The sequence below is a fragment of the Asterias rubens genome, chromosome 16, assembly GCF_902459465.1.
Source record: "Asterias rubens chromosome 16, eAstRub1.3, whole genome shotgun sequence".
NCBI lineage: Eukaryota > Metazoa > Echinodermata > Asteroidea > Forcipulatida > Asteriidae > Asterias > Asterias rubens.
The window spans coordinates 3,336,386-3,361,049 of record NC_047077.1 but is presented as its reverse complement, the minus strand read 5'-3'; the positions used below and the strand labels follow the sequence as shown (position 1 = coordinate 3,361,049).

The 24,664-nt window shown below is 37.8% G+C and overlaps 1 protein-coding gene across 2 annotated transcripts in view; it reads left to right on the top strand.

The window, feature by feature from the left end:
- Nucleotides 1–24,664, top strand: part of LOC117300614 (titin-like) — a 25,979-nt gene extending 1,315 nt beyond the window's left edge. Inside the window, exons 3-25 of one of the 2 annotated variants that reach the window (XM_033784283.1) lie at nt 527–613; nt 1,789–1,929; nt 2,088–2,595; nt 3,046–3,273; nt 5,335–5,366; nt 6,247–6,369; nt 7,566–7,874; nt 8,667–8,759; nt 9,500–9,562; nt 10,765–10,890; nt 11,197–11,327; nt 11,829–12,061; nt 13,372–13,482; nt 13,994–14,378; nt 15,387–15,600; nt 16,697–16,830; nt 18,081–18,177; nt 19,085–19,212; nt 19,837–19,929; nt 20,512–20,597; nt 21,130–21,199; nt 22,391–22,510; nt 23,240–24,664. In XM_033784283.1, the coding sequence (XP_033640174.1) occupies nt 527–613; nt 1,789–1,929; nt 2,088–2,595; nt 3,046–3,273; nt 5,335–5,366; nt 6,247–6,369; nt 7,566–7,874; nt 8,667–8,759; nt 9,500–9,562; nt 10,765–10,890; nt 11,197–11,327; nt 11,829–12,061; nt 13,372–13,482; nt 13,994–14,378; nt 15,387–15,600; nt 16,697–16,830; nt 18,081–18,177; nt 19,085–19,212; nt 19,837–19,929; nt 20,512–20,597; nt 21,130–21,199; nt 22,391–22,510; nt 23,240–23,371 (3,644 nt within the window). In that variant the 3' untranslated portion in view covers nt 23,372–24,664. The remainder of the gene's footprint in view (nt 1–526; nt 614–1,788; nt 1,930–2,087; nt 2,596–3,045; nt 3,274–5,334; nt 5,367–6,246; nt 6,370–7,565; nt 7,875–8,666; nt 8,760–9,499; nt 9,563–10,764; nt 10,891–11,196; nt 11,328–11,828; nt 12,062–13,371; nt 13,483–13,993; nt 14,379–15,386; nt 15,601–16,696; nt 16,831–18,080; nt 18,178–19,084; nt 19,213–19,836; nt 19,930–20,511; nt 20,598–21,129; nt 21,200–22,390; nt 22,511–23,239) is intronic. The other variant, XM_033784284.1, reaches the window with a different exon arrangement.

The following is a 24,664-nucleotide window of genomic DNA, read 5'->3' as shown; positions in this document are numbered from 1 at the left end:
TCTCAAGGTCACTGTTCACGACGCAGACCACAAACCACCAATGTGAACACCTTGTGCCGAGACTCTGGACTGCGTCAGGAAGAGCTACGTACAGCAATGGAGGACCAACGTGTTTGGAGGGCCATCATCCGATGTTCCGCATCGACTGAATGAATGAATTGGCGCTCTCCCTATTTTGTCAATTTCAAACAAATTAAATGAAAAATGCAACATAATGCAACACAAGGTGAATGTTTTAATAAATGGAAATTTGCATCGCGGATATAGAATACTAATTTTGATTTTGATTTTACCCATATGGTATACACCGATGTGTGATAGCACTGTATAAAAAATAACACTGTGAAAAAATCACAGGCATATTAATTGGTTGGGATTTGAACCCACAACCCTTGCAATTCTAGAGCAGTGTCTTACCAACTAGACCACCGAGATTGCCTGGTAGCTAGAGGCAGTACGAATCCTATTTTAGGTGAATGTTGTTATATGTAGATGACTTAACTCTTATCTTTTTTTGCTTCCACAGTATTACACCAACTCTTGCCAGATTACAACCCCAAGGATTTCTCTGAAAGTTCATCTTCAGGGATTGGGACTTCCATCATGTCCGAAGGTTTGTACAATTTGCCTTGAGTGGATAACAATTATTTCTGGATCTGGATCTGGATTTATCTATTCTCAAACCTCTAATTAGAGCCAAACGAGAAGAGAAGATGATGAAGAAAGTTGAGTTTTAGATGTGGGAAGAAAACCCCAAAGAATTATTCCATGCATTATTCCAAAGAAAATCCACGCAGTCAAGTAGGGAATGAAAACCCAAACCACAAAGTGCCCTGGTGTGATTCGAACCCGGGTCCTAGAGGTGAAAGGCAAGGAAAGACACCACTGCACCAACAAACTGACTGCCCTGATTGGTTGTTAAATAACTTCCAGTGTGGATTTCACTTATATACTTAAAATATGTAAGCTGCTCTTTACTGCACAGCGCCCTCCAGTGGTACTGAATATGCTTTATGAATATTTATAGAATTTACATTTAGCAACCAAGGCCATGATGAAATCTTCTTAAACAGATTTAGCTAAGCATCTAATATCCAGTTCAGATTTGTTCCCTAGTATAATGGCGCTTAGCAGTAACCCATGGTTTGGTTTGAGGATAACACGAGTTATTCAAAAGAGATTTCAAAAGCCCAGAGGTTTTAAAGGTCCTGAAAAGTTTCAATCTAGCTAAGTTTCACCTAGTATTATGAAAGAGATCAGGATAGAGATTTTCTATTTGTCATAAATGGTGTTAGGTTAACACACAGTCACAGATCATACAATAGTTCTCATTCACTGAAGACTACATAGTTCTTGTGTCTTGCACCATTGGAAGTGGGTACAAAATATTCAACCAGAGAAAACCATTTGAGGCTTGTATGGTGGAGTGCTGGTTTTGTGTCACATCTTGTAGGTTTAAGCTTGAGAGTCAACAATTTATTTATAATCAGAACCACGACTTTCTTGATTCTTGTTCAACTAGTAATCAAATGGGCAAGATTATTGAATGAAAGCTTGGTACATTGTTAGGAGTAAAACTGAGGTAACTTCATTGCAGTTGTCAGAGACAATCATGCAGATGTATCCAATTGCTAAAAGGGGTTTTGATTACTATGTACTTTGTAATCGCTGAATCATAACAAAATAGTGTTATAAACTCCATCATTAGAATGTGATGGCTACATTTACAAACTCATTGAACATTTTCTGATGAATTTATTCCCTTTGATTTGTGTTTTCTCTAAGCAGCAAGGTTAGAAGAGGAAGCCCGATTGGAGGAAGAGGCCCGATTACGAATGGAAGCTAGGGCTAGGGAGAAACAAAGACTAGAAGAGGAACGATTAAAGCGAGAGGAATACCAGAGGGAGAGAAGGAAGCATCTTTACAAAGGTCAGTGTCTGGTCATATGAGGTTATGAGATTATTTTGAGATTATTTTGTATTGAAAAAACATGTTAGTGGGACACAAACTATGGACAGGCATTGCAAAATCTGTAAAACTTGACACCAAATGGTTTAATCAACCTGGACATTTTTTGATTTCCTTAGCTCCCAAAGCCTTCCAGCCCAAGAAGTTAGAGTCTAAGACCACTGAGGCTCAAGATCCATTCAACAAGGACCGCAGCCTGGACATCCCCAAGAATGAGGGCTTTAAGGTCAAGAAATCCAGCAAGGCTGTTACTAAGACAATGGAGAGCAGACGACCCGACAATGCCTGGAATGAACCCGACAAGTTTGAGCTGAGGAAACCAGCTCAGAAAGCGCCCTCGACAGAGTGGAAGCCACCTGAGAGAAAAGAGCGACTCAGGCCTGAGACACCACCTCTACCTCCACCACCTCCAGTTGCTAAGAAACCAACCGTGCCAATAGTACCTAAGAAGAGAGAGATCGTGGAGCCGATAGCATCTCTAAGAGAACCTGTCGAAGAACTTCCAAAGAAGAAGCTAGAGAAGACTAAGTTTGTGAAGCCACCCATTAAGAAGGTTGAGAAGGAACCTCTACCTCCACCACCACCTCCTCCTGAACCAGTAAAAGCTAAAATACCACCTCCTAAAAAGTAAGTACATCTTCTTCTTTTAATCCTACATGATCTAATTGTACCAGTCACTATCTCCTAATTTTCTAGAGAATTGTTCTGATGATTAGCTCTTCAAGATATGGTTTATTGTTAAAATTGCATCCAATTTAGCTTTGATTTAAAATGGGATTATGGCAGGTTATTCCATCAAGCAAGTTGAAAGAATTTGTGTTTCCCACAAATTAATGTTTTCTGTTTGTTGGGGGTGTTGGGGTATTTGTTTATTTCTTTTTTTGTTTGTTTGGGGGTTTTGGCGTGGGTTTTCTTTTTTTTTTGGGGGGGGGCATCAAGATCTACTTTCCCTGTGGATCTACCTTCTTCCAAACAAGTGAATATCAAAGTAAAATTTCATAAAAAAACTCACAATACATTTTCATTCAACTAATATTCAACTAGTTTATAACTCTACTAATTCTTTCCAAACTCAAGAACACCTGTCCCTAAGGCAGTAACACCTCCTCCGAGACCAATTGAGGTCCCTCCTAAGGTAATTGAGAGAACCAAGCCAATCGTCAGAGAAACACGCAAACCAGTCAAGAAGGAGGTATTACCTCCTCCCCCACCACCAAAAGTGATCGAGAAACGAGGCAAGATAGAAAGAAAACCAATCGTCGTTCAAAGAGATGAAAAGGTTAAACCAGACGTGCCACCGATGGTGTAAGTTGCCCGGCATCCCGTCATCCACCACGCTTGTGAATCATACATCCACGAAGCACCAGTGAATCACTCATGCATGTTGAGTTACCATGGCAACCTTTAATTCACCTATTTTCATCTTTGAAAACAGAATGGCTGCATTGTTTGTGATTTGTTCAAACTAATCGTCACATTTGAGTGTTGTGAAGCAATTGCACCAAAGATAAGATGGTTTTCATGTCACAATGGAGGTTAACAGGCTGTTACATTTGCATCAGGGATAAACAATATTCGTTATGGTTGTACCCATGTACACCGATGTATGTTAGCACTGTATACTCAGTTCTTACCCGAGTGCTTTGAAAAAAAATCCCAGGCATATTACTTGGGTGGGATTCGAGCTCTCGACCTTTGTAATTCTAGAGCAGTGTCATAACCAACTAGACCACCGAGTTAGCTAGAGGCAGTACGAATCCAATGTTTATTAACTAACTAATCTGGAAAGGTTCCATTAGGACAGATAGTCTTGTAGAACCATGATAGTTATGCATGTTAGGTTTTGCATGTCTGCAGTATACACAACATATTTGACAAGGTCTACAATTCGATGAAGTTTCAATGCTTATAGAGCTTTGCTTTATTTATTACAATAATTAAACATTGCGTTCTTTGTATGAGAGTGACATTCAACTTAAGATTTGCTGCACTAGATATTTTCTTTCTAGTGTCTGCATGTGTGTCAGTCACTGGCGTCAGTGATGATTTAAATATAGATGTTAAATTTACATCAGGGATAAAGAATTGTCATTTTGGTTTTACCCATTTACACTGTATACTCAGTACTCACCGGAGTTCTGTGAAAAAATCACAGGCATATTACTCGTGTGGGATTCAAACCCACGACCTTTGCAATTCTAGAGCAGTGTCCTACCAAAATGAAAATGATTTAAATAGCTGTTAAAAACTGTGTAGGATTTTCTTTTTAACAATGGGGACATTTGCATGAACTGTGTGTAGGAAAACATATTAAGGGAAGATCCACACAGCACCAATCATTGACATGCACAGCCACAAACCCACAGTCATCATTGCACGTCTTTTATACTCAACAAGAATTCTTAACACCAGTTTAAATGGAACATATTTTTACAGCTTTAATTTTTGCGTTCTCTTTGAATTAAGCTTCATCACTCAACACATATCTCCAGTACTCAAAGGCCCCCACTTTTGCACTAATATTGTTATGATAACTCTTTAACCATTTGTCAAATAAAATACTTGAAACAAAACTAATGAAAAGAAATCTGAATAGCATAATTTGTTGTTCCATTTTACTTTCTATTCTGAATTTACTGTCAGAGTAAAACTTGTTGCCCGAATGTCGTTATATTTGAGGTTTTGTTTTGTTTAGTCCAATGGCAAAAAGGTGTCCAATTGAGAGTATAAAGAGGTATTTTCACCTCAGCTATGATAATTTAGATGATCATCCACAGTGGTCACACACTCCGTGTTGCAGTCACTCTGTGGACATTACTTTGCTCTGTTCACTTAAAGAACTGGACACTATTGGTAATTACCCAAAATAGTTATAAGCATAAAACCTTACTTGGTTTTGAGTTATGGTGAGCTGTTGATAGTATAAAACATTGTGAGAAACGGCTCCCTCTGAAGTAAAGTAGTTTTCGAGAAAGAAGCAATTTTCAATGAATATGATTTCGAGACCTCAGATATAGAATTTGAAGTCTCAAAATCAAGCATCTGAAAGCAAACAACCTCGTGTGACAAGAGTGTTTTTTCACTGGTTTTTTATTTCATGCATATGTTGAGATACACCAAGTTAGAAGACTGGTCTTTGACAATTACCAATAGTGTCCAGTGTCTTTAAGGAAACTTCAAATCTTATTCTTCAACTTTGGTGAAAACACTGTGTGGGTGTGTGTAAGTCCACATAGTGTTTCAAAACCCTGCCTTAATTTTTTATGGACCTCTTTAAATCTCAGGTCCACACTTTGCATGCTCAACCAATAAAGTTGGTTTGGATCTCTAATAATTGTTCATTTGACTTTTTATACTTTTTTTCAGGAAAAAGAAACCTAAAGAAGCTCCAAAGAAAGGTAATGAAAACAACTATGATTGAATGCCTTACACTGACACATTTTCTTCAATTCATCTTCAAAGTACAATATCAGTAGCAAATAACCTTAACGCATAATTAACTCAGATTAGCAGTTTATGCATATGACATCATTCGAGTAAGGCGCCCTCGACTAGAAGTGAAAAAAGACGTTGTGGCCAGTCCTGTGCACCACGTGTACAAATCTGTGCTTTTTCCGTTGTTAATCATTGGTTTACCTCTAAGATGGGGCTGTATGGTGTCAATACATAAGGTTTTTTTAGAAGTTTATGTAAAAACATGCACTCTGTGAGTGTTTGAGGTAGCATGAGTTGTGAAGGTTTTGGAAAAATTAACTTTTCAAACTTGTCTCCATGCAAAGTTCAAAGTTGAATGCCCCAGACACACTCTACCCAATGTTATAACTCCTGAGGACGATCAGAGCATACTGATTGAAAAGTTGAGTTGTCATCCACCAGTTCTGTTCAGAACCAACACTACTTTTATTTTTATATTTATGCAAGTCGCCAGCCACACAAGGCCTGAAGGCCACTTCAAGGTGTGGGCTGCAATGTTTGTCCATGGGCGGTTGCCACCTACTCCTAGGGCTGAAACAGGGTTACCCCTTTTACAGTCCATACGGATGTACATTGTAGGCTAGGGTATCATCAATCCAAAGCCTGGCCGGTAGAGCAGACCAGATAGCACTACCTCCCCAATTTTACGTAGCAAGTGTCACGACCGGGATTCGAACCCACACTCTGCTAATCAAACACCAGAGCTTGAATCCGGTGCTCTTAACCACTCGGCCATGACACGCCAAGAGAGATTTACACATAGTGCTACCACAAACCTAATTATCTAACTCTTATTATCTCAAGTTAATGATGAGGAAAATAACTCAGAGACTCAGAGACAACTCAAGAAGGATCCAATCCTGGTAAACTCAATTGTCAATGATGACAAAAATACGGCTGGAAGCAACATGGCTTCTATTGAGAAGGGTAGGACAAGATGTGACATTGAAGTGATACATTTGCACCGTATCTGCACAAACACTGATTGGTTTGGCAAATGTTGTCAATTTTTTTTCACAATCTTGAATGCAAAATTCCAAATCCCCTCCGACATCACCCGAAGACCATTCAAAGTCAGCCTTAAAAGACACAGACTCATTGCCCCTGTTGCCCTGGTCTTGTACTCAGTATACTGCAGTAGTTATGATGTGAAGCATTTGCACATGTTCCATGCACTGTTAATTTTTTATTTTTTTATTTTTTTTCCTGGAGGGGGAATTTTATTCAAGTTTCTTCAATGTACAAAGCTACACAAACTACTGGTAAAACCAACTACTTATATAACAACACGAAAATAGAATTGGCAAATGGCAAAGTAATTGGGTTTTTTTAAATACTGTTGCCTTCAAATTACATTTTATTTTAAATTTTGGTGTGGGTTTTTTCTTTGACAGAAGGGAAATATTCAGTATTTGAGGATGTGGAATAATAGGTTAATTTTCTCCATTCATTCTGAAGAATGATGTTTCAAAAACCCCAATTCGCAAATTTGTTTGATTTTACAGGAAGTCAAAAAAAAAAAAAAAACAGGAGCATCTCACTGTCACTTTTTTAAATGTTTGATTTGTTATTGTTTCTGTTTGTGGTGGAGGGAAAGTATACTTGAAAATAGTTATCACTGTGAAATTTGTTTGAATTTTAAATGGTCACTTTTGTATTTGGCGATCTTCTGCAAAAAATGCACTCTTCTAAATAACTGTATTTCACTTTTCACTGGTGGAGGAACATTCGTGATTTTTTCTGGTCTATATTTTGAAAGATACTTTTTCCCCTCTTTTTAATGATCACTATAGCAAGTAGGCCTCTGGATAGAACAAATTATTATTAGAGCTGATGAAAATACAAAAAGGCAACTGGTAGCTGTGATAACCAATACACATTATTCATGTTAGCTCCAAGTAAAACTCAAAGTTTGGACAGGATATGGACCTCTTTTTCACTTTCAACAAAACTTTGGGGACAAGGGGAGAAAAATACTGTGCTGCGGGGATTGTAAGTTTGAGTTGACTCGTGGAATTTGCAGATGTACCCTACCCCATAAACTACATTTACATTAATTAACCCATTCATATGACTAACAATGGCAATTAGTTTATACACCTCCATCTTTCTTTCCTACACAGAAGATAAACCAAAGCCCCCCAAAGCCATAACCCCTCCACCCCCTCTCAAAGAGGACCCCATTCCTGAACCACCCACTCCTAAAGAACACACTCCAGACCCTACACCTCCACCACCTGAAGAATCTAGACCACCTACACCACAAGAACCCACACCCCCACCCAGAGAACCCACTCCCCCTCCTAAGGAACCTACGCCCACACCTAAGGAACCTACGCCCACACCTAGGGAACCTAGCCCAGCTATTGAGATCCCACCGCTGCCACCGAAAGATCCAACACCACCTCCCCAAGAGCCAGAACCAGAACCAAGTGAGTGGGAGAACTTTTTAAAAACATAAAACCTGTTTTTTACTTCACCTGCTGGGATTTCAAAAGGGTACTTTACCGGTTTTTAATAGAAAAGTTTTAATGCTACTGAACAAATCTCTACATCATATTAATGCTATACAGGAGTGCCGGCATGCAATAGCATCTTTGCAATGAGTCATGCAATTGACTTTTGTCACAATTTGAATTCTTTTCGTGTGTGGTATGTTTTGGTGTTTTTGTAAAGGACCAGGTGTCCTAAATTAGGACTAGTCCTAAGATTTATTTTATAATTGTATTATTATTTATTTGTATGTATTTGTTTAATTCTATCATGTCTTTTGCATTAAATACAAGTTCATGCTTTGTATTTTTCTGCTGCTGTTGAAATTCATGAATGAATGCCAAGATTATCAAGGGTAGTTATCCATGCAGCTCTAAATTTGTGAAATTTTCTTTTCCTGCCTGGTACCCAAATTGGGTTGAAATGACAATCTACTTCTTAACTACTTCTTAAACATTACTTTTTAATACAAGTACATTTTTCTTGTGCATTTTTCTGCTACTTCATTAAATTCTCAATAGCCTATAGGTAGTTGGCCATCCTTTTACAATTGATTAGAGTGTTACAGGTTTGATCAAAGTTGTAAAAAGTTATGTGTGTTAAATGGTTGTTTTAAAAAGTCGATGTTATAGTTGTTTTGGTTGCAAGCTTTTCCTATTACTTCTCTATAATCATTCCCTAAATCATCATCATCCTTCTCTGTCCTTCCATTTTCTTCTGCCATCCTTCAGTCTTTGAGAGTAAAGACAAAAAGCCTGTGAGACCCAAGCCACAGCGTAAGAAACCCCTTAAACCCATCAAGAAGAAGACAAAGAAAGACACAGGTGAGGTTGGACACAGTGTAGCCAATAGACCCTCGACAATGTGTTTTCAAATGCCCATCATAGTTAGCCCTTCCTTTGAAATATTATGCTAATGACATATAAGCATGTGCACAGACACTATTAATTAGTTGGAAAATGACATAGTTTTTCACAAAGGTGGATTTTAAGTACTTGAGGGTAGTGCTATAACTATTACAATCTTTCTTAACATAACTTGAGTTGTGTAAACTTCATTCTTTAAGACAAGTGAACTCAGTATTAAATAACAGCTCTAATTCTATTCTGAATTCACCAATCTTAATTTTTAAAAGCAATAACTTAACTATTGTGACTTTCTGTATTATGTAAATATTAATGCAAGACGCTATTCCTAACTCAAAACTTTAATTTTACAAGCTATGCTATATAATCACTTAGAAAAACTTGTGACTGTATTTCTGTTACAATGGTTCACTAATCGCTAATGCTTGCAATACTTTTTACTTTTAACTTCTTTTGGGACCAATGCTAATTAATACCTAATGCTAGCAATAATGTCTATGCAATATAATCAGTCTAGAAACATTTGTGACTGTACTTTCATTTTCGTTCCAATGATTCACTAATCGCTTATGCTTGCATTACTTTACTTCATCTTCTTTTGGGACCAAGGCTAATCTCTAACGCTAGCAATAACTTCTTCTCTGTTTTCTTGCTTGCTTACTTACTTGTCTCAATAACACAATGTGTGCAACAAACAGAAGCAGCCAAGATTGACAAGGGCTATATGGACATTCCTCAGGTGTCATTCAGACACGAACCCGGTAAGGTGTAATCCCATAGAAAGGAAAACATGAGATGTTTGACTTGATAAATTCATCACTCTTTTAAAAGTTGAACACTGCAATAGAGACAGTCAAATTTACTCTATGTGGACACTGTCTAAGCTATGTTGATGCTGTGTAAGTTTGGTTTGATATGTGATGAAGTCTGACAACAAAACTTTCAAAACAGTGACTACATTGAAGCTTTTATATACCTCATAGTAGGCCTAGTTGCAACTTATTCTGTGTAAAAACTGGCCATAGACATCCAATTTCTAGAGAGACAGTTTTTACTTGATTTTATGAATGAGAAAATAGAACTTACAGTGGCAAACTGCTCACACCAACCAAAAGAAGCTATGGTATAAATGCAAAAATCAACAAATTAATGGCCTGACGTTTTACCCTATAGCAGAGACTTTCTCGAAGGCTAAAATGAGAAAGACATTGCTAGGGTTAAAACAACAGACCATTAACATTTTTTTGATTGTATAGACAACGCACATTGAGTAAGCAAGTTTTGTTTGATCCATTCAGACAGAAAGTGAGATAAAAAGTTCCTTTCAAAGTACACTTTAAAGAGTATTTTAATTGTTTGGCTTGATATTGTTTGACTGATGGAATGATTTGTGTGTGTTTTAGCAATCATGTTTGTGCGTGATAAACCTGTACTCTTCCTGTCCTATGAAGCCGATGAAGCGACCAATGTCCCCCCATCACAAAAAGAACATCAGACACTATAGGGACACAAAACTTCACAGTATTTGATACTAATCATCCCTGTACTTTACACTTTTCTAAGCTCTTAAGTCTTTGTATGTTTTATAATTGATCAACATTTCTTTTTATAAGCATTTGCAGTGCACATACCCTCCTTTCCCCAGAAGCTATATGCTTTCTTTAAATCCAAATCACATTTAATACTAATACATGTACTTGCATTCCACAGTAGCTAAATTAATTCCTTTAAGCAAAAAATCTTTGAATTTCTTTTATATTGCACTTCAACAGCACTCCTTATTTACAAAGTGTTTGTGTGTGTAACTTTTATTTTCTTCACTATCAATTTTTTACGCAAGTCAATTTTGCACAGAAAATGTAATTTTACAAGCCGTTTTGTTTGTTTTGAACACTGTTTCAGTTGCAATAGTGGACTTCAAATGAAGTTCTAATAAAGTGTACAAATATTCTCCATCATTTAGTTCCTACATTAGAACCACCCAAAGAACCAGAGCCAGAACCTGAAGCTTTGGTGGAACCAGAGCCTGAGCCAGAACCACCAAAACTACCAACTCCTGCACCATCTCCGCCACCACCACCCCCTGCAGGTAAATTAATCAGCCTCAAGGTTGATTGGTTGGTTTATTGCATCCACAGTACATTGTAATGCATGCAATAATGTAAACATATTCCAAATAATATACACTTTTATGATACTGCAGGGGAGCCCAAACCAAACAAACACCCATGTAACATAACAAAGGTCGGGTAAACAGTAGAAATAGCACAAGGCTGGGCTCAAGGGGTGAACCTGTATTACAATAATACATGTATTAACTATAAAACAGTAGACATAGGAACAAATGAACAAAACAGATAAAAAACAATGTTTTGTGATCATGATTCCTCCACAGAACCAGAAGCGCCTCCTGCTCCAGTCACAAAACCTGTCAAGAAAAACCGAAATGCTAAGATGCCTAAACCAGTCCAACCCAAGAAACCTATCGCTGTTAAGGCTAAGAAGATTCCAGATAAACCCAAAAAGGTAAGACTCTGGAAATAACAACAGGACTTTATTTGGTTGATTGTCTGTTTTGGATTCCTTTTTAGGAGTTTGAAAAAAAAAGTAATATTCAGGGGTTTGCTTTGTCTTACCTCCAGCCAGTTGCTTGCATATCGATACAAGCTCAAGCTTAGCCTTTTGTCAAGGCCTTCGTGACGGAAACAGTGAAGCGACTGGAAACGGGAGACCATGTGCACGAAGGCCTTGAGAAAAGGCTAGCTCAGGCTAGGCTTCTCAATAGCTCTCTCAAAAATCTGACAGACGTTCCTCTTCTCGGGAAAACTCAGATGGATACTGACACCCCTAGAAATTTACTCCCGCAAAATTAGCCTAAAAAATTCCTGCAACCTGATTTTACTAAGCAAGGATTTTTTTGCTTAAGCAGCTCTATGAAATCGGGCTCAGGGCCCAGGCAGAGATAGCAATAATTTGCTCAAATGCAACTGTCATGTCTAATTCAATCTTGTTGCTTTCTCTCTACAGAAATCCAAACCCTTTGTCATGCCAGTCATCAAGAAATTACCCGAGCCAGTGGCACCCCCACGATTTTCACCTTCCCCTGAGCCCACGCCCAATATAGAGGTACCACCTTTACCCGCTATACCCATCCCTGAGGAGCCCAAGGCGCCTACCCCAGAGCCAGAAGTGGAGCTGCCACCTCTCACCCCACCTTTGACTCAAGAACCAATTGTTATGCGCAGGAGACGGGAATACAAGTAAGTGTCACTCTGATCAGTTGATTGTAGCCCACACCTTGAAGTGGCCTTCAGGCCTTGTGTGTCTGGCGACTTCCTTACAAAAAATAATAATCTGTATTTTCCTTCAGGGGAGTTATTTTCTAAATCTTATAAAATGAGACAAGCAGTCCAATCATTTCAATGAGTTTAGACACTTTTTTACTCACGATATACAAATGATTTCAGGGCATACTCATGTCGGTCTCCCATGAGGCCTTGAATTGTCGATAGGAATGAAGTAATACGTCTTTTCTCAGTTTGTTTGTTGGTAAATGTGTTTCATTTTGGTGAACAAAACTTGGTAGATTCGAAACTTTGCATGGTGGGAATATGGTATGGAAAAAGTTTGCAGTAACACCATGTAATGAATATCTCTCAATGAGGTGGGGTGGTTCTGAAAAAACCTGTTGGTTCCAACTCGACGTTTCTCCAGAAGACGATCAGAGCATACTGATGGAAACATTGAAATGTAACCAACGGTCCTTTTCAGAACCACCCAACTCATTGAGAGCTATTCATTACATGGTGTTACCACAAACTTTTTTTTCCATATCGAATAAAAATTGGTTTATAGGATGTCAAATCTAGTAATCAAACTGACAGGGAGAGCTCCGGACCAAATGTTACAACAGTGATTTCACCTACTGTTATAAAAGTCGGCCTCACATTCTTTGTAAACTCAGTGTTGAAGGATATGGCTTCCATTCATACTCTCTTAATGTAAAAGAGTGAAAAACCACTCGTTTTGTCCGCCATACCACTCTTGCAAAGAGCCATATGGCGGACAACTCTTTTAAGAGTGAAACACGGGTACTCACAACTCGATTTAGAGTGAAGTTCATTCCACTTTTCCTCAAAAAGAGTGACACAGATTGACTTTCACTCTCAAAGAGAGAAACTGACTCCACTCGGACAAGAGAGTGAACTTTTCGCTCTTTTACATTAAGAGAATACCTAAGGTGCCTCTGGCCTCAGAAAGCACATAGAATATCCTTAATCAGTCAGTGACACTTGTGTCCTTAAGCAAGACCCTGTATCGTGATTGCTTCGTAAAGTTGGGGAGGTAGTGCTTTCTGCTCTCGACCAGCCCGGCTTCTGATGGATGATACCCAAGCCTACATCTGTATGGACTGTAGAGGGGTAACCCTGTTTCAGCCCCAGGAGTAGGTGGCAACAGCCCTTGGAATCATAGTTGATTGTATCCCACACCAAATGTTTTGGGTTTTTTTATAAACAGAGTAGTACAACAACTTAATTGTTAATGATCATTTTGATTTCATTCTTGATAGACCGAAGAAGCGGAAATGGCGCAAGACCGAGGCCACACCTGATGGCCATGAGAGTCCTGAGCCTATCATGATTGATGCGTTGGACTACCTAGCCAAGTACTGCATTGTTCAGTAAGTCACTCTACCACAGCTCTATGGTCTCATCAGATATTATGTTTGTGATTAGTTATGTCCTTGGAAAGATAAACATAATTATCAGCTCAACATCATCATGTCACAATTATTGTTACACCCCTAAGTTCAGACACCACTATGTTCGGACATCCCTATGTACTGAAACCCCTAGTGAATGTTCATAACCGTAACCCTAGCTCTACTGTGTATGTAAATCATGGTGTTTTTTTTCTTCTTCAGAACATAAGGTTGAAGATGGAGGGGTGAGGGGGGGGGGGCTATAGAGCAGTCACCACAATTCTATTGGTACAAGCCATAAAAAAAAACCTGCACTCACCAACCTATTTTTTTTTTACACTGAACAGCCTAGAGAAACAAATATATGCAAATACTAAACTGGTGTCATTTATGATCAATATTCATTAAGTTATATACTTTGGCACAAGTTTCAATTTTCAAACAATTGTGATTACTAATTGATTTATTCATTTATCTTTCTTTTACACAGTAAACAGCGAATACCTCATTACCAGCATGTTTTCAATGGTGTACTCCGCAAGAAAGGTATCAAGATTGAAGAAACAGTGCCTAGTGTCCCAACCATGGCAACGCTTCAAGTCCACAACAGCACACAGTCTTCAAACGTTCGAGATAGTTTAAAATCTGATCATGACAATGCATCAGTTACCACGGAGACCTCAGGGTATGGTAGTGCTGCAAATGATGACCCATCGTCCAGTGGGGAGGATTTTAAGAATGCTTTTACAGTTGCCAAGACTATAAATGAAGAAGATTACATCAGCCCTATGGCTCTTACTGGCTCTGGGAAAGAGAGTGGCACTGGGAAGGAGGTTGACCAGGGAGGGGCTACACACTTTTTTGGTTCTGATGCAGTAAGTATATTTAGTCATGACACAGCCAATGGCACAATTAACACAAATAACAGGAAAGTAGAAAACAAGAAGAAATGTTCCGTTTTGGATGTGGGAGGAAAACCCCTGCATTCAAGTAGGGGTGAAACCCAATCCACATGCAAGGCTCTGAGTCCGATGTATGATTCGAACAAGGGTCCATAGAGGTGAAAGGCAGGGATGGAAAGCACTGAGCCAGCCAGATCAACCTCTTTACATGTATTATTTTGACTAAAAAAAGTTGACTTAGACACAGTGCAGATCGAATAATTATGAGGTTTTCTGTCCCATGAATTCAGTGTTATAGCCACATGTGATGGGCAGTGCTGGGCGGGCCCACCCAAAACTCAAAACTTTATATTGTGCCGCCCAGCAGAGATTTAAACAAATTCAGCATTAATGCACAATGTGCATCTGAGACACAGCTAATGATGGAGTTTCAAATGTCACAGAGAAAGAACACAGTCAAAACGAAATTCAATTTATTGCATGGTCCCAGAAGATGAACAGTTTAAAAACCTGCCATCACTCCTCAAGCTTGCACTTGAGCAATAATGGCCCCATTAAAAAAAGTTGTTGATCCGCTCACTAGAATTGGTCTACCTACAACTGCTTATGATCATATACATTATTAATATCTACATTTTATGTCTCAGTCTCCTGACGATGACTAGAGCAAGCTAGTCAAAACGTTGAGCCCACCCAAGAACTGACTCCGTGGTAGTAGAGTTAAAGTAGTAATCCCAGCCTATTTCTTTACCATCCGCCCAAGTAATAGTTAATAAGCAGGACAGTTCTTTTCAGAACTGAGAAGTCTCTTGAACACCCGATTAATCTACTCCGCGGTAGTAGAATTAAGCAAGACAGTTATCAAAGAACAAACTCTACCTGGCAAGTAGATACACACATGGTGTTACCGTAAACCAAATATATATTGATACCTCACCATGCAATGCCTCAAATCCTATATATACTTTGTTTTGAGAACAGTTTGCAGCTGATGAGTATTTAGATAAACTTGCTTTCCAACTGGACAACCTCTACAAGAAATCAAACGCTCTTCAGTTGAGCATCGTTGAATCAGCCGATGCTAGACGAAGGACCCTCGCAGGATTTACAAGGCAGGAGTTTCCAGAGATACTAAGGCCTGGATATGACCCAAATGCTGCCATGAAAGCAAATCCAAAAGGCAAGAAAAAGAAAGGTAAGCGACGCTTGAATTCCTCCCAGTTTGGATAAATTGTTGCCCAGATGAGGCTGTCCACTTTGGTTGAGGTTATTGACAGTAAAATAATCTGCTGAAGACAAGCAAATAACTGTTCGAAACGTCAAGACCAAACCGGCTCTTTTCAGAGTCAACACTCACTTTTAAAGCCATTGGACCCTTTCGCTACAGAAAAAAAATAGAAGTTCACAGATTTACAAATAACTTACAGGGTTTACAGAAGGTAATGGTAAAAGACTTCTCTTGATATAGTATTCCATGAAATGCTTTACTTTTTGAGAAAACAGTAAAACAATATCAATTCTCGATAGTGAGAATTATGGATATATTTTAAACACATGTCATGACACGACGAAACGCACGGATACAAGGGTGGGTTGTCCCGTTATTTTCTCCCGACTCCGATGACCGATTGAGCCTAAATTCTCACAGGTTTGTTATTTGATATAGAAGTTGTGATACACGAAGTGTGGGCCTTGGACAATACTGTTTACCGAAAGGGTCCAATGGCTTTAAAAGAGATTAATTATTACATGGTTGTACCCGCAAGTTTACTATTTATTTATAGTTTCTCCTTAGTAAAATAATCCTTAAAAACATCCTAATTGAATCCTGCTGAACTCATTATAAATTCTGACTCCAAATATTATCAACTTATAAACCACATGGGAAATTGACTGGGTAAATTTTAAATGATTTGGGGTTGAACAAAGAAAAATTTACTGGAGATAGGGATTTGAACCAATGACTGAGTTTAACGAGCTGAGCTCTACCAATAACAAATATGCATTGGGAGATAATATGTTAAGGATTTGATTTTAGCAAGAATTAGTTATCGAGACTGACAAGGCTGAGGGGAGAAGTAAGCCTATGTTGTTTTGTATTTTTTAATTTTTAATTAAAAACTTTTATGAAAAGATACAAATGTATGCCAGCTTTTGAGTCTGTGTGGGTAATCAATGAACACATGTTCGATGCATGACTTTCTGTTGGGATTTTAAGATGCGTGATTGTCGTAACCCAAACTATGAAATTGAGGAAATATCTTAAGGTCTTGATATTGTATTCTATCTAGGTGAGGTAAAGTTCATCTCTGTGGTTGAAGAGCTTGGCTATGGCAACCAAGATGATGCTTCAAACCTTGAGGAGGTTTACCCTGAGAATGACGACTGGGTGCTGGAGCGTTTGACTACATCACATCTTCAAATGGTAAGAAATGTTGTAATGTTGTGTACCATGTTGTGCCAAACCAGGGGTCGATTCCACAAGAGTAGGGAGATATAAAAAACGCATGGGTAGTCCTAAGTTAGGACGAGTAGTTCGTCCTAACTCGAGATAAGACTAGTCCTAACTCTTTGTGAAATCCACCCCAGGTTGCTCAGTATTTTGCTAGGTGTTCTTACATTTTTGTGTTAAAGTTCTTAAAACTATTATATTGTATTGTTTGCTTTTGTAGATACTTTGATTGTGTGATTTGTTTTTAAATGTTTGCTGGTGAATATATCTAACTGAAAACTTGAACAAACTAAAGAAATAAAGACTTGCAAAAAGTTAACTTGTGTCATTCATGATAAACATTAACTAGTTTACATACTTTGGCACAGGTTTTATTTTTTTTTTAAACAATTGCGATTTGGTCCGTTCATAAGCTTACTAAATACAATAAACAGCGCATATCTCATTTAGGTTGTTCACTAAATTAAAAGAATTAAAAAATTTATGTCGGAGGCTGACAAGGGAGTAAAGCTCATATCAAGAAAATTTTAGTTTTTATTTCCAGTTTAATGGATGGATTATCCTTGTTGTCATCATTAGTTGAAAGAGGGCTCACATTCCTGTTGTGGGAGTTTATCTTTAATTTGATGAAACCTAACACATTCCTGCTATAGTGTGTATCTCTATGCTGCACAAGCCATTCAAATTCCAGAAGGAATATCCTTTGAATGGATTATTTTTATATTAATTTTGGTTTTTACCCACACACCGATGTGTGTTAGCAATACTCAGTACTTCCCAGAGTCCTGTGAAAAAATATCACAGGCATACTACTAGGGTGGGATTCGAACCGACGACCCTTGCAACTCTAGAGCAGTGTCTTACCAACTAGACTACCGAGATTGCCCGGTAGCAGTTCAAATCGTATGTTTTGGCAGTGGGTACCGCAACGATATAATAGATGGTAAATTTGCATCGGGGATAAAGAATGTTAATTTTGGTTTTTACCCATACACAGATGTGTGTTACCACTGTATACTCAGCACTTCCTCGAGTTCTGTGAAAAAATATCACAGGCATATTACTCGGGTGGGATTCGAACCCAAGACCCTGGATTATTTTTGTTTTATCTCTAGCCATTACACCTTGGTATAAAGAAGGCACTTTTCTTGGTTCTGAATTGTTTTACATTGTTTGACCACATTCAGGACTTTGATTGATTGAATTTGTCTTCTTTATTTTAGTTGGAATCCGACCCAGCTGTGAGAAGACTGGACTTGGAACATGAACGAGCCCAAGAAAAATATGAAGTTGTTCAAGATAGAATAGCTGGACTACTGGGTAATACTTTACAACTTAACAAGCAATTGTGTTGATACAAACCACCAGGCTTGATGTTTTCTCAACTAGATAAATATACTATCTATATCTCTGGGAAGTTTTTAGATGGCATGACGTCTTAAGAGCTAGTCGAAACGTTGAGACCAATTAAGAACTCACTCCACGGTAATGAAGTTAATAACAACCCCAGGTAGTAGTTAAAAAGCAGGACAGTTCTTTTCAGTCTCCTGAATACCGACAAATCTACTCAGTGGTAGTAGAATATAAAGCAAGACAGTTCTGTAAAGAACATAATCTAACCGACAAGAAGTCTCCCGAACCCCCGAACATCTTCCGCGGTAGTAGAATAAAGCAAGACGGTTCTCTGAGAACAAACTCTACCTGGCAGGTAGATACACACATGGTGTTACCACAAACCAAATATATATTGATACCTCAGCATACAATGCCTCAAATTCCATCAGAGTAGCTGACCCATAAATGAACAAGTACACCAAAGATGGTGAAAGAATTCAGTTCAATGTAATAAGACCCAGGGTGCCAAAGTCTTATCTCCAAGCTGCACAGGCATGCAACTGCCCGTTGACAAAAAAAGAGGAAAATTTTCAAAGGCACAAACGCCACGGGACATGAGACCACAATGGTACCCTAGAAAATGTTGAGGTTTATTATGCTATGAGATGCATTGTTAGCATGTACTTGGCTCATTTTACATTATTGTAGTTGTACATTGTTGTTGCCAGGCAACGCGGAAGAGTTGCATACCTGAAGCAGGGCCAAGGCATTATTAATTGACTTCCCAATGTGAATGAATGTTGCGATGTTAACGAACTTGTTTTCACAACTCAAATGCAATTCAGCAAATTATCAGATTTCAAGACTACCTTATAAATCTCACCCCATCTAGATGAAAAAGCAAGAGTAGCTTGGAAAGAAAGCTCCTTAAGGGGACAGGAACTTATCAGTCGTGCAGCTTCAAACGATGACTTCAGACGTAAACAGAGTATTATGTATCAGAAGATGAACCCAGTACAGGTATTGTGAATTTGATTTGTTTGTTTTTTAATAATTTTAAATTATGTCGCAAGCAGCATTATGCTTCAATGCATCTATAAAAAATAAATAAACAACAATATGTATTCATTTTTACAGGAAATCATACTTAGATTTTCACCATTTCCCTGCACATTCAAAAATTGAGCCCCTTCTCAATTCTTCTAAAGGCAGCCTTACTTTTTTGACAATATTAAAGCTTGACCACAAATCATGCCAATAAACTAAGAGGTAAAGTGTTCATATTGGGTAAGGTTTTTCTTTATACTCAATGTATCCAAGTTACCATACCATTTTTCATTATTTGCTTGATCAAGTTTGGTCCAGTCATCATTTTTACTTGTAAATATGTTATTTCAGGCTAGTTTGTAAGACATGGGCGACCACTTATATTATGTCATGTCAAAAAATCACAAAATATTAACATATCAATCTTTTGCTGATTTCAGCCATGCACTGAAATGAATGTCATGTATTTTGTTGCACTCTAAATTTGAAATGAATCACTGTTGTATTCAACATTCAACCGTCTCCATGATTCAACACACTGCCAGAGAACATATTTTCTAAAGAATCTTTTTCCTCTGTGTGATTTTACCCTTGCAGGAGCATGAAGTGGATGTGACAGACTTAGAGCCGTCTCTGAGACAAGTAAACAGCTACCTCATAACGGAGAAGGAATGCCAATATATTTACCATGTAAGTCGGTTGATTAAACATTTTGATCTCCAACGATATCCTAATACCCAAATGGGCATTCATGTGACTTGGTAATAGAAAAATAATTACAGAGTCCTTGTTTTTGCATTTATAATTTTGCTCTCTTTCATTTTTCTGCTACTCCCCCATGTTACGAGCTTAAAGATAATGCAACAGGCTGTAGATGTAGCGTGTTGTATTCATTTTTTCCACATTGGAAACTGCGTGCAGCAAGCACTGTATAAAATGTTCTTTAAAAACCTTACTCCTTGCAGGATGGTGTATTGAGAACAACTGAATTAAGATTAAGAAAAAGACCCACAGGAACCATTTACTGCATTCCTAAGCTAATGAATAAACATGAAACAACTATAAATACAAAGGAATTTCCCCACAGATCCGATAAACTGTAACTTGGAAAGCTAATGATTCGAACGAAAAGATAAAGCAAAGTAATTAATAATAGAGTAAAGCGATGGAAGTCTACCTCTTTGTTAAACTCAAAGGGGAAATAAACAACTTAAGCAGAGACAACAAAACCATAAATTTTTCACCTGTCACATTATTATTTTTCGTGAATAGGTGCTGGACTTACCCCAGAGACATAGGATAGACTTCAAGCTCTTCACTGTGGTAGCTGCACTATCAGAGAAGGTCTCCAGATTGGAGTAAGTTTAACTCATTTCTAGACAAAATTAATAACACAACGAAACAATATTATTATCTTAATAATATGATAACTCCCATCTTTTTAAATGCACATCCATTCAAATCATCATGGTCTTTGTCTTGGCTGTCAAATTTTACATTGTTTATTGTTGAGAAATTACTACAACATTTGAACAACATTTTTGTTGTAGTTTTACATCACTTAACATTATTTATTGGGTAAACTTTTTTATACTGATTTACACAAATTTCTGATTGGTATTTTACATCCCTTCCAACTTTGTACCAATTACTTTTATGACAGAAATTTTCTTTAATTGGTCTGTTGTGAGTACTTTACTGAGAAGTGTGAGTGTAATTTAGCCGCAGAGAAAGACTTTGCTAGGGTCGAAATGTCAGACCAGTATTAAACTACTTTTAGCTCGCCTGTGGGCGACCACAGTAGTGAGTACCTTTTGCATTTATATACATAGGTCATTTTGGTTGGAAGGCAGTTTGCAAGAACTAATTCTATTTTCTCTGTTTTTAAAGGCCGTTCATCAGGAAGATGATCAATAAGATGAACTTTGAGGCATTGGAGGTCAAGATGCAAAGAGCAAAGGTAAGTAATGCAAAAATAGTGTTAATTGGGCAGTAGCATGTACAACTCGAGAACTTGGCCAACCATGTAAACTGTTAAAGACACTTTTAAGTGTTAAAACACCTTTGACAGGCCTGCGAGTGCACATTTTTTCCAAGGGGTGCTGACATTTTCTAGAGAATCATAGAAATTACGGCCTGGGGTCCGGGCCCGCTTAAGGGCCCCGGAATTTTTGGGATCCTAGATGTTCCGTGGTGCATTCTGAGCCATTATTTGGCACTTAAATGTACCTTATGGAGGTGGGATATTATAGGCAATTAAAAAAAATAATAACCCCACAATGCATTTTATTTAACACAAACACAAAGGAAATACAGCACTATATTCTACAAAAGTTGTTCTTTTGTTAAAACAGCATTGACAGCTATGTTCCGACAAACATTAGTAGATTCATTAATTTCTTTCACCTTGCTTTCATAAAGACCTTAAAAAACACACGGGTAATACTCACAAATCGTTCAGCAGTTTTTCACTCGGGGATTTTAGGGGTGAAATACTTGTTTTGTTAACGTTCGAAAACTAGGGGTGCTATAGCATATTCCAGCACCCCCCCTCATTTTTGCTAGGGGTGCTGCAGCACCCACAGCACCCCCCGCTCTCGCGGGCCTGACCTTTGATAATTGTCAAAGACCAGTCTTCTCACTTGGTGTATCTCACCATATGCACAAAATAACCAATTGGTCGTCGAAATTGTGAGATAATAAAGGAAATTATGAGGTCTCAAATTCTGAGGTCTCAAAATCAAAATCAAATATTTTAGTTGAAAATTATGTCTTTCTCGAATACTACGTTACTTCAGAGGGAGCCGTTTCTCACAATGTTTTATACAATCAACAGCTCTCCATTTATCGATAACAAGTATTTTTTTATTTAAAGCCATTATACACTTTCGGAACAGAAAAAAAATAAAAGTTCACAGATTTACAAATAACTTACAGGGTTTACAGAAGTTATTGGTAAAAGACTTCTCTTGAAATATTATTCCATGAAATGCTTTACTTTTCGAGAAAACATTAAAACAATCATCATTTCTCGAAAACGAGAATTACTGCTGTGGTGCATGATCAAGGTTCTTGTGCAATGTTATGTTTTCCTTATAGTAGAGGCCTGCAGCAGTATCCCTTATAGAATAACTTTTTTAAATCCATATAGGAGCTGTTTTTCCTGCTTGCTGATGATGATGATGCAGATTACAATGGTGGTGAAGTACCAATTAGTAACCTTATTGTAGATCTGGAAGCAGGAGGACTCAAACCGGAACATGTTAATCTGGTAAGATAATGTTGCAGCTCATTACCAAAATATGCTTCAAAAGGATGGTGCAAAATCTTTTACATGCTTGTTCCTGTAATACTCACATGTAAATGGATTATCCATCAGTCCTTAGGTGCTATTACTTGGGTATGAAGTTTGTGAAGTTTTTTAATTCTTAGGTGAGGTCTTAGGTCATTAGGTGAAGTCTTAAGTACTTGGGTTAAGTATTAAGTCATTGGATGAAAGTCTTAAGTTCATGGTTGAAGTATTAAGTTCTTGGATGAGGTCTGAAGCTCTTTGGTGAAGTCTTAAGTCATTCGATGAAGTCGTAATTCCTTGGGTGAAACTGTTAAAAGTTCTTTGGTTAAGTCTGAAGTTTTCTTAAGTAAGACTGAAGTTTAGACTCATGATCATGGAGAAAGTTTGAGTCAAAGTGTGCTCATAATCTTCAGAAAACCCTATAATTTAAGTCATGAGGAATTATTTTGTTCTGGACTCTGAAGTCCGCTCATTTAAAGGTTTGTCTCAGAATGGTTGTTGGCAAGAAAGAAAAGTGTCCAGTAAAGTCACAAATCACGCTATAACTACAATCTTTGCTGTTAATCATGATGTTCCATAAAACTCTGAGCACTTTCTTTGTTTCAAATTATTCAGCACAAGTTACTATAACGCCTTTGAGAAAGACTCTGCTAGGGTCAAAACATCAGATGTTACAGGTTACAAGTATTAATTTGTTCTATCCCGTAGGTTGCTGAGAAATTCAACCGAGAAGGCAAAGGGACTGTGGACTTCCTGGATTTTCTTACTTACACCCCACTATTCATCGACATCCATGAGAATATTATATCAGACCCACTTAGTTTATCTCGAGAAAGGTGACACCCAAATTACTTGACTAATAAGAAGAAGTATTAAAGAAATGGCTCCAATACCTAGGCTGTATTTCACAAAGTACCAAGACTCATCTTAAGATGTCAGTAACGCCACGGTGATTTTTACATGTATTTTGACACCACAGTTTGCAGAGCAATATGTAGTTGATACTATTTGGGCTGACCTCGGCTCAAAACATTGTGACCACCAGGGTTTTGCAATGCTAGAAATTGGTTTGTGCCATCCAGGCTGATCCTGGGCCGCACAAACAGCCAGATCATGTTCTAATCTGATGACGTTGAGGTCATCGATAACAAGTGATATGTAGGTGTAGCGCAGGCTTCCACCCTGTCAAAGGGTTCAGATGGTTGGTTTTGTGGATTTGGGAAGGCAGCCAGGGGAACTTCAGGTCTTTGCAGAGTGTGGCTAACTAAACGAAGATGACGTTGTTGTGGCAAATGCTACGCACGTAACAAGTCTGTGCTGGAAAGTCCACACCAAGGCAATAATGTATGAGAGCACAGTGAGAAGCGTCGAGATTTTTGGCCATGGTGTGTCGGTGATTGCTAGAGCTTGAAACTTAGCTCTTTGTGAAATGCTCCATCTTATATACAGAGCTTCCAACTCTCCCTAATACAACAGAAGGTTCCCTGAAAATGAACCAATCCATGTTCTGATGAACACATTTAAATTCTCCCTGAATATGGAAACTTTGTGCCAATTATATGTACACAATCTTCCTTACAATCTTCCTTGGCTTTAAGTGGAATAAGAACTTTTGTAATTGTGTTCAAGAGTAAGTGAATTATTTGACTAATCATTTGAACTGTGTAATGAAAATTGCTTAGTGATATAGGGTAAATGAAAATCATGGAATTGAAGAGTGAGATTGTTCAGGACTTGGTGGCAATTGTTCCATTTAATTGGTTTGTTATAGATAGTTAGTTTTGACAATGATTTTTGAAACAAAGTCTACAAAAAAACAAAACCACAAACCTAAAAAAAAACAAGGTTTTCTCATAATTGAACATGTTATTCATATCACAAAGCCATGTTAGATTTTAGGATAAGTGCAATCGTAACAATTATTTTTTTGGGGAGGGCAAATACATATCTTTCGTTATCTCCCCTCCTCCTTTTTGTGCACTTTCCGATTTGTTCAATCTTGAAATTTTTAATACATGTATATTATGCGTATAGAAAATTATTATTAACATATGTATATATATTAGAACAAGTATTTGCATTATGTTTCATTTTGACAATAGTTTATTTAATTTACTGCAAGATTACTGTGTT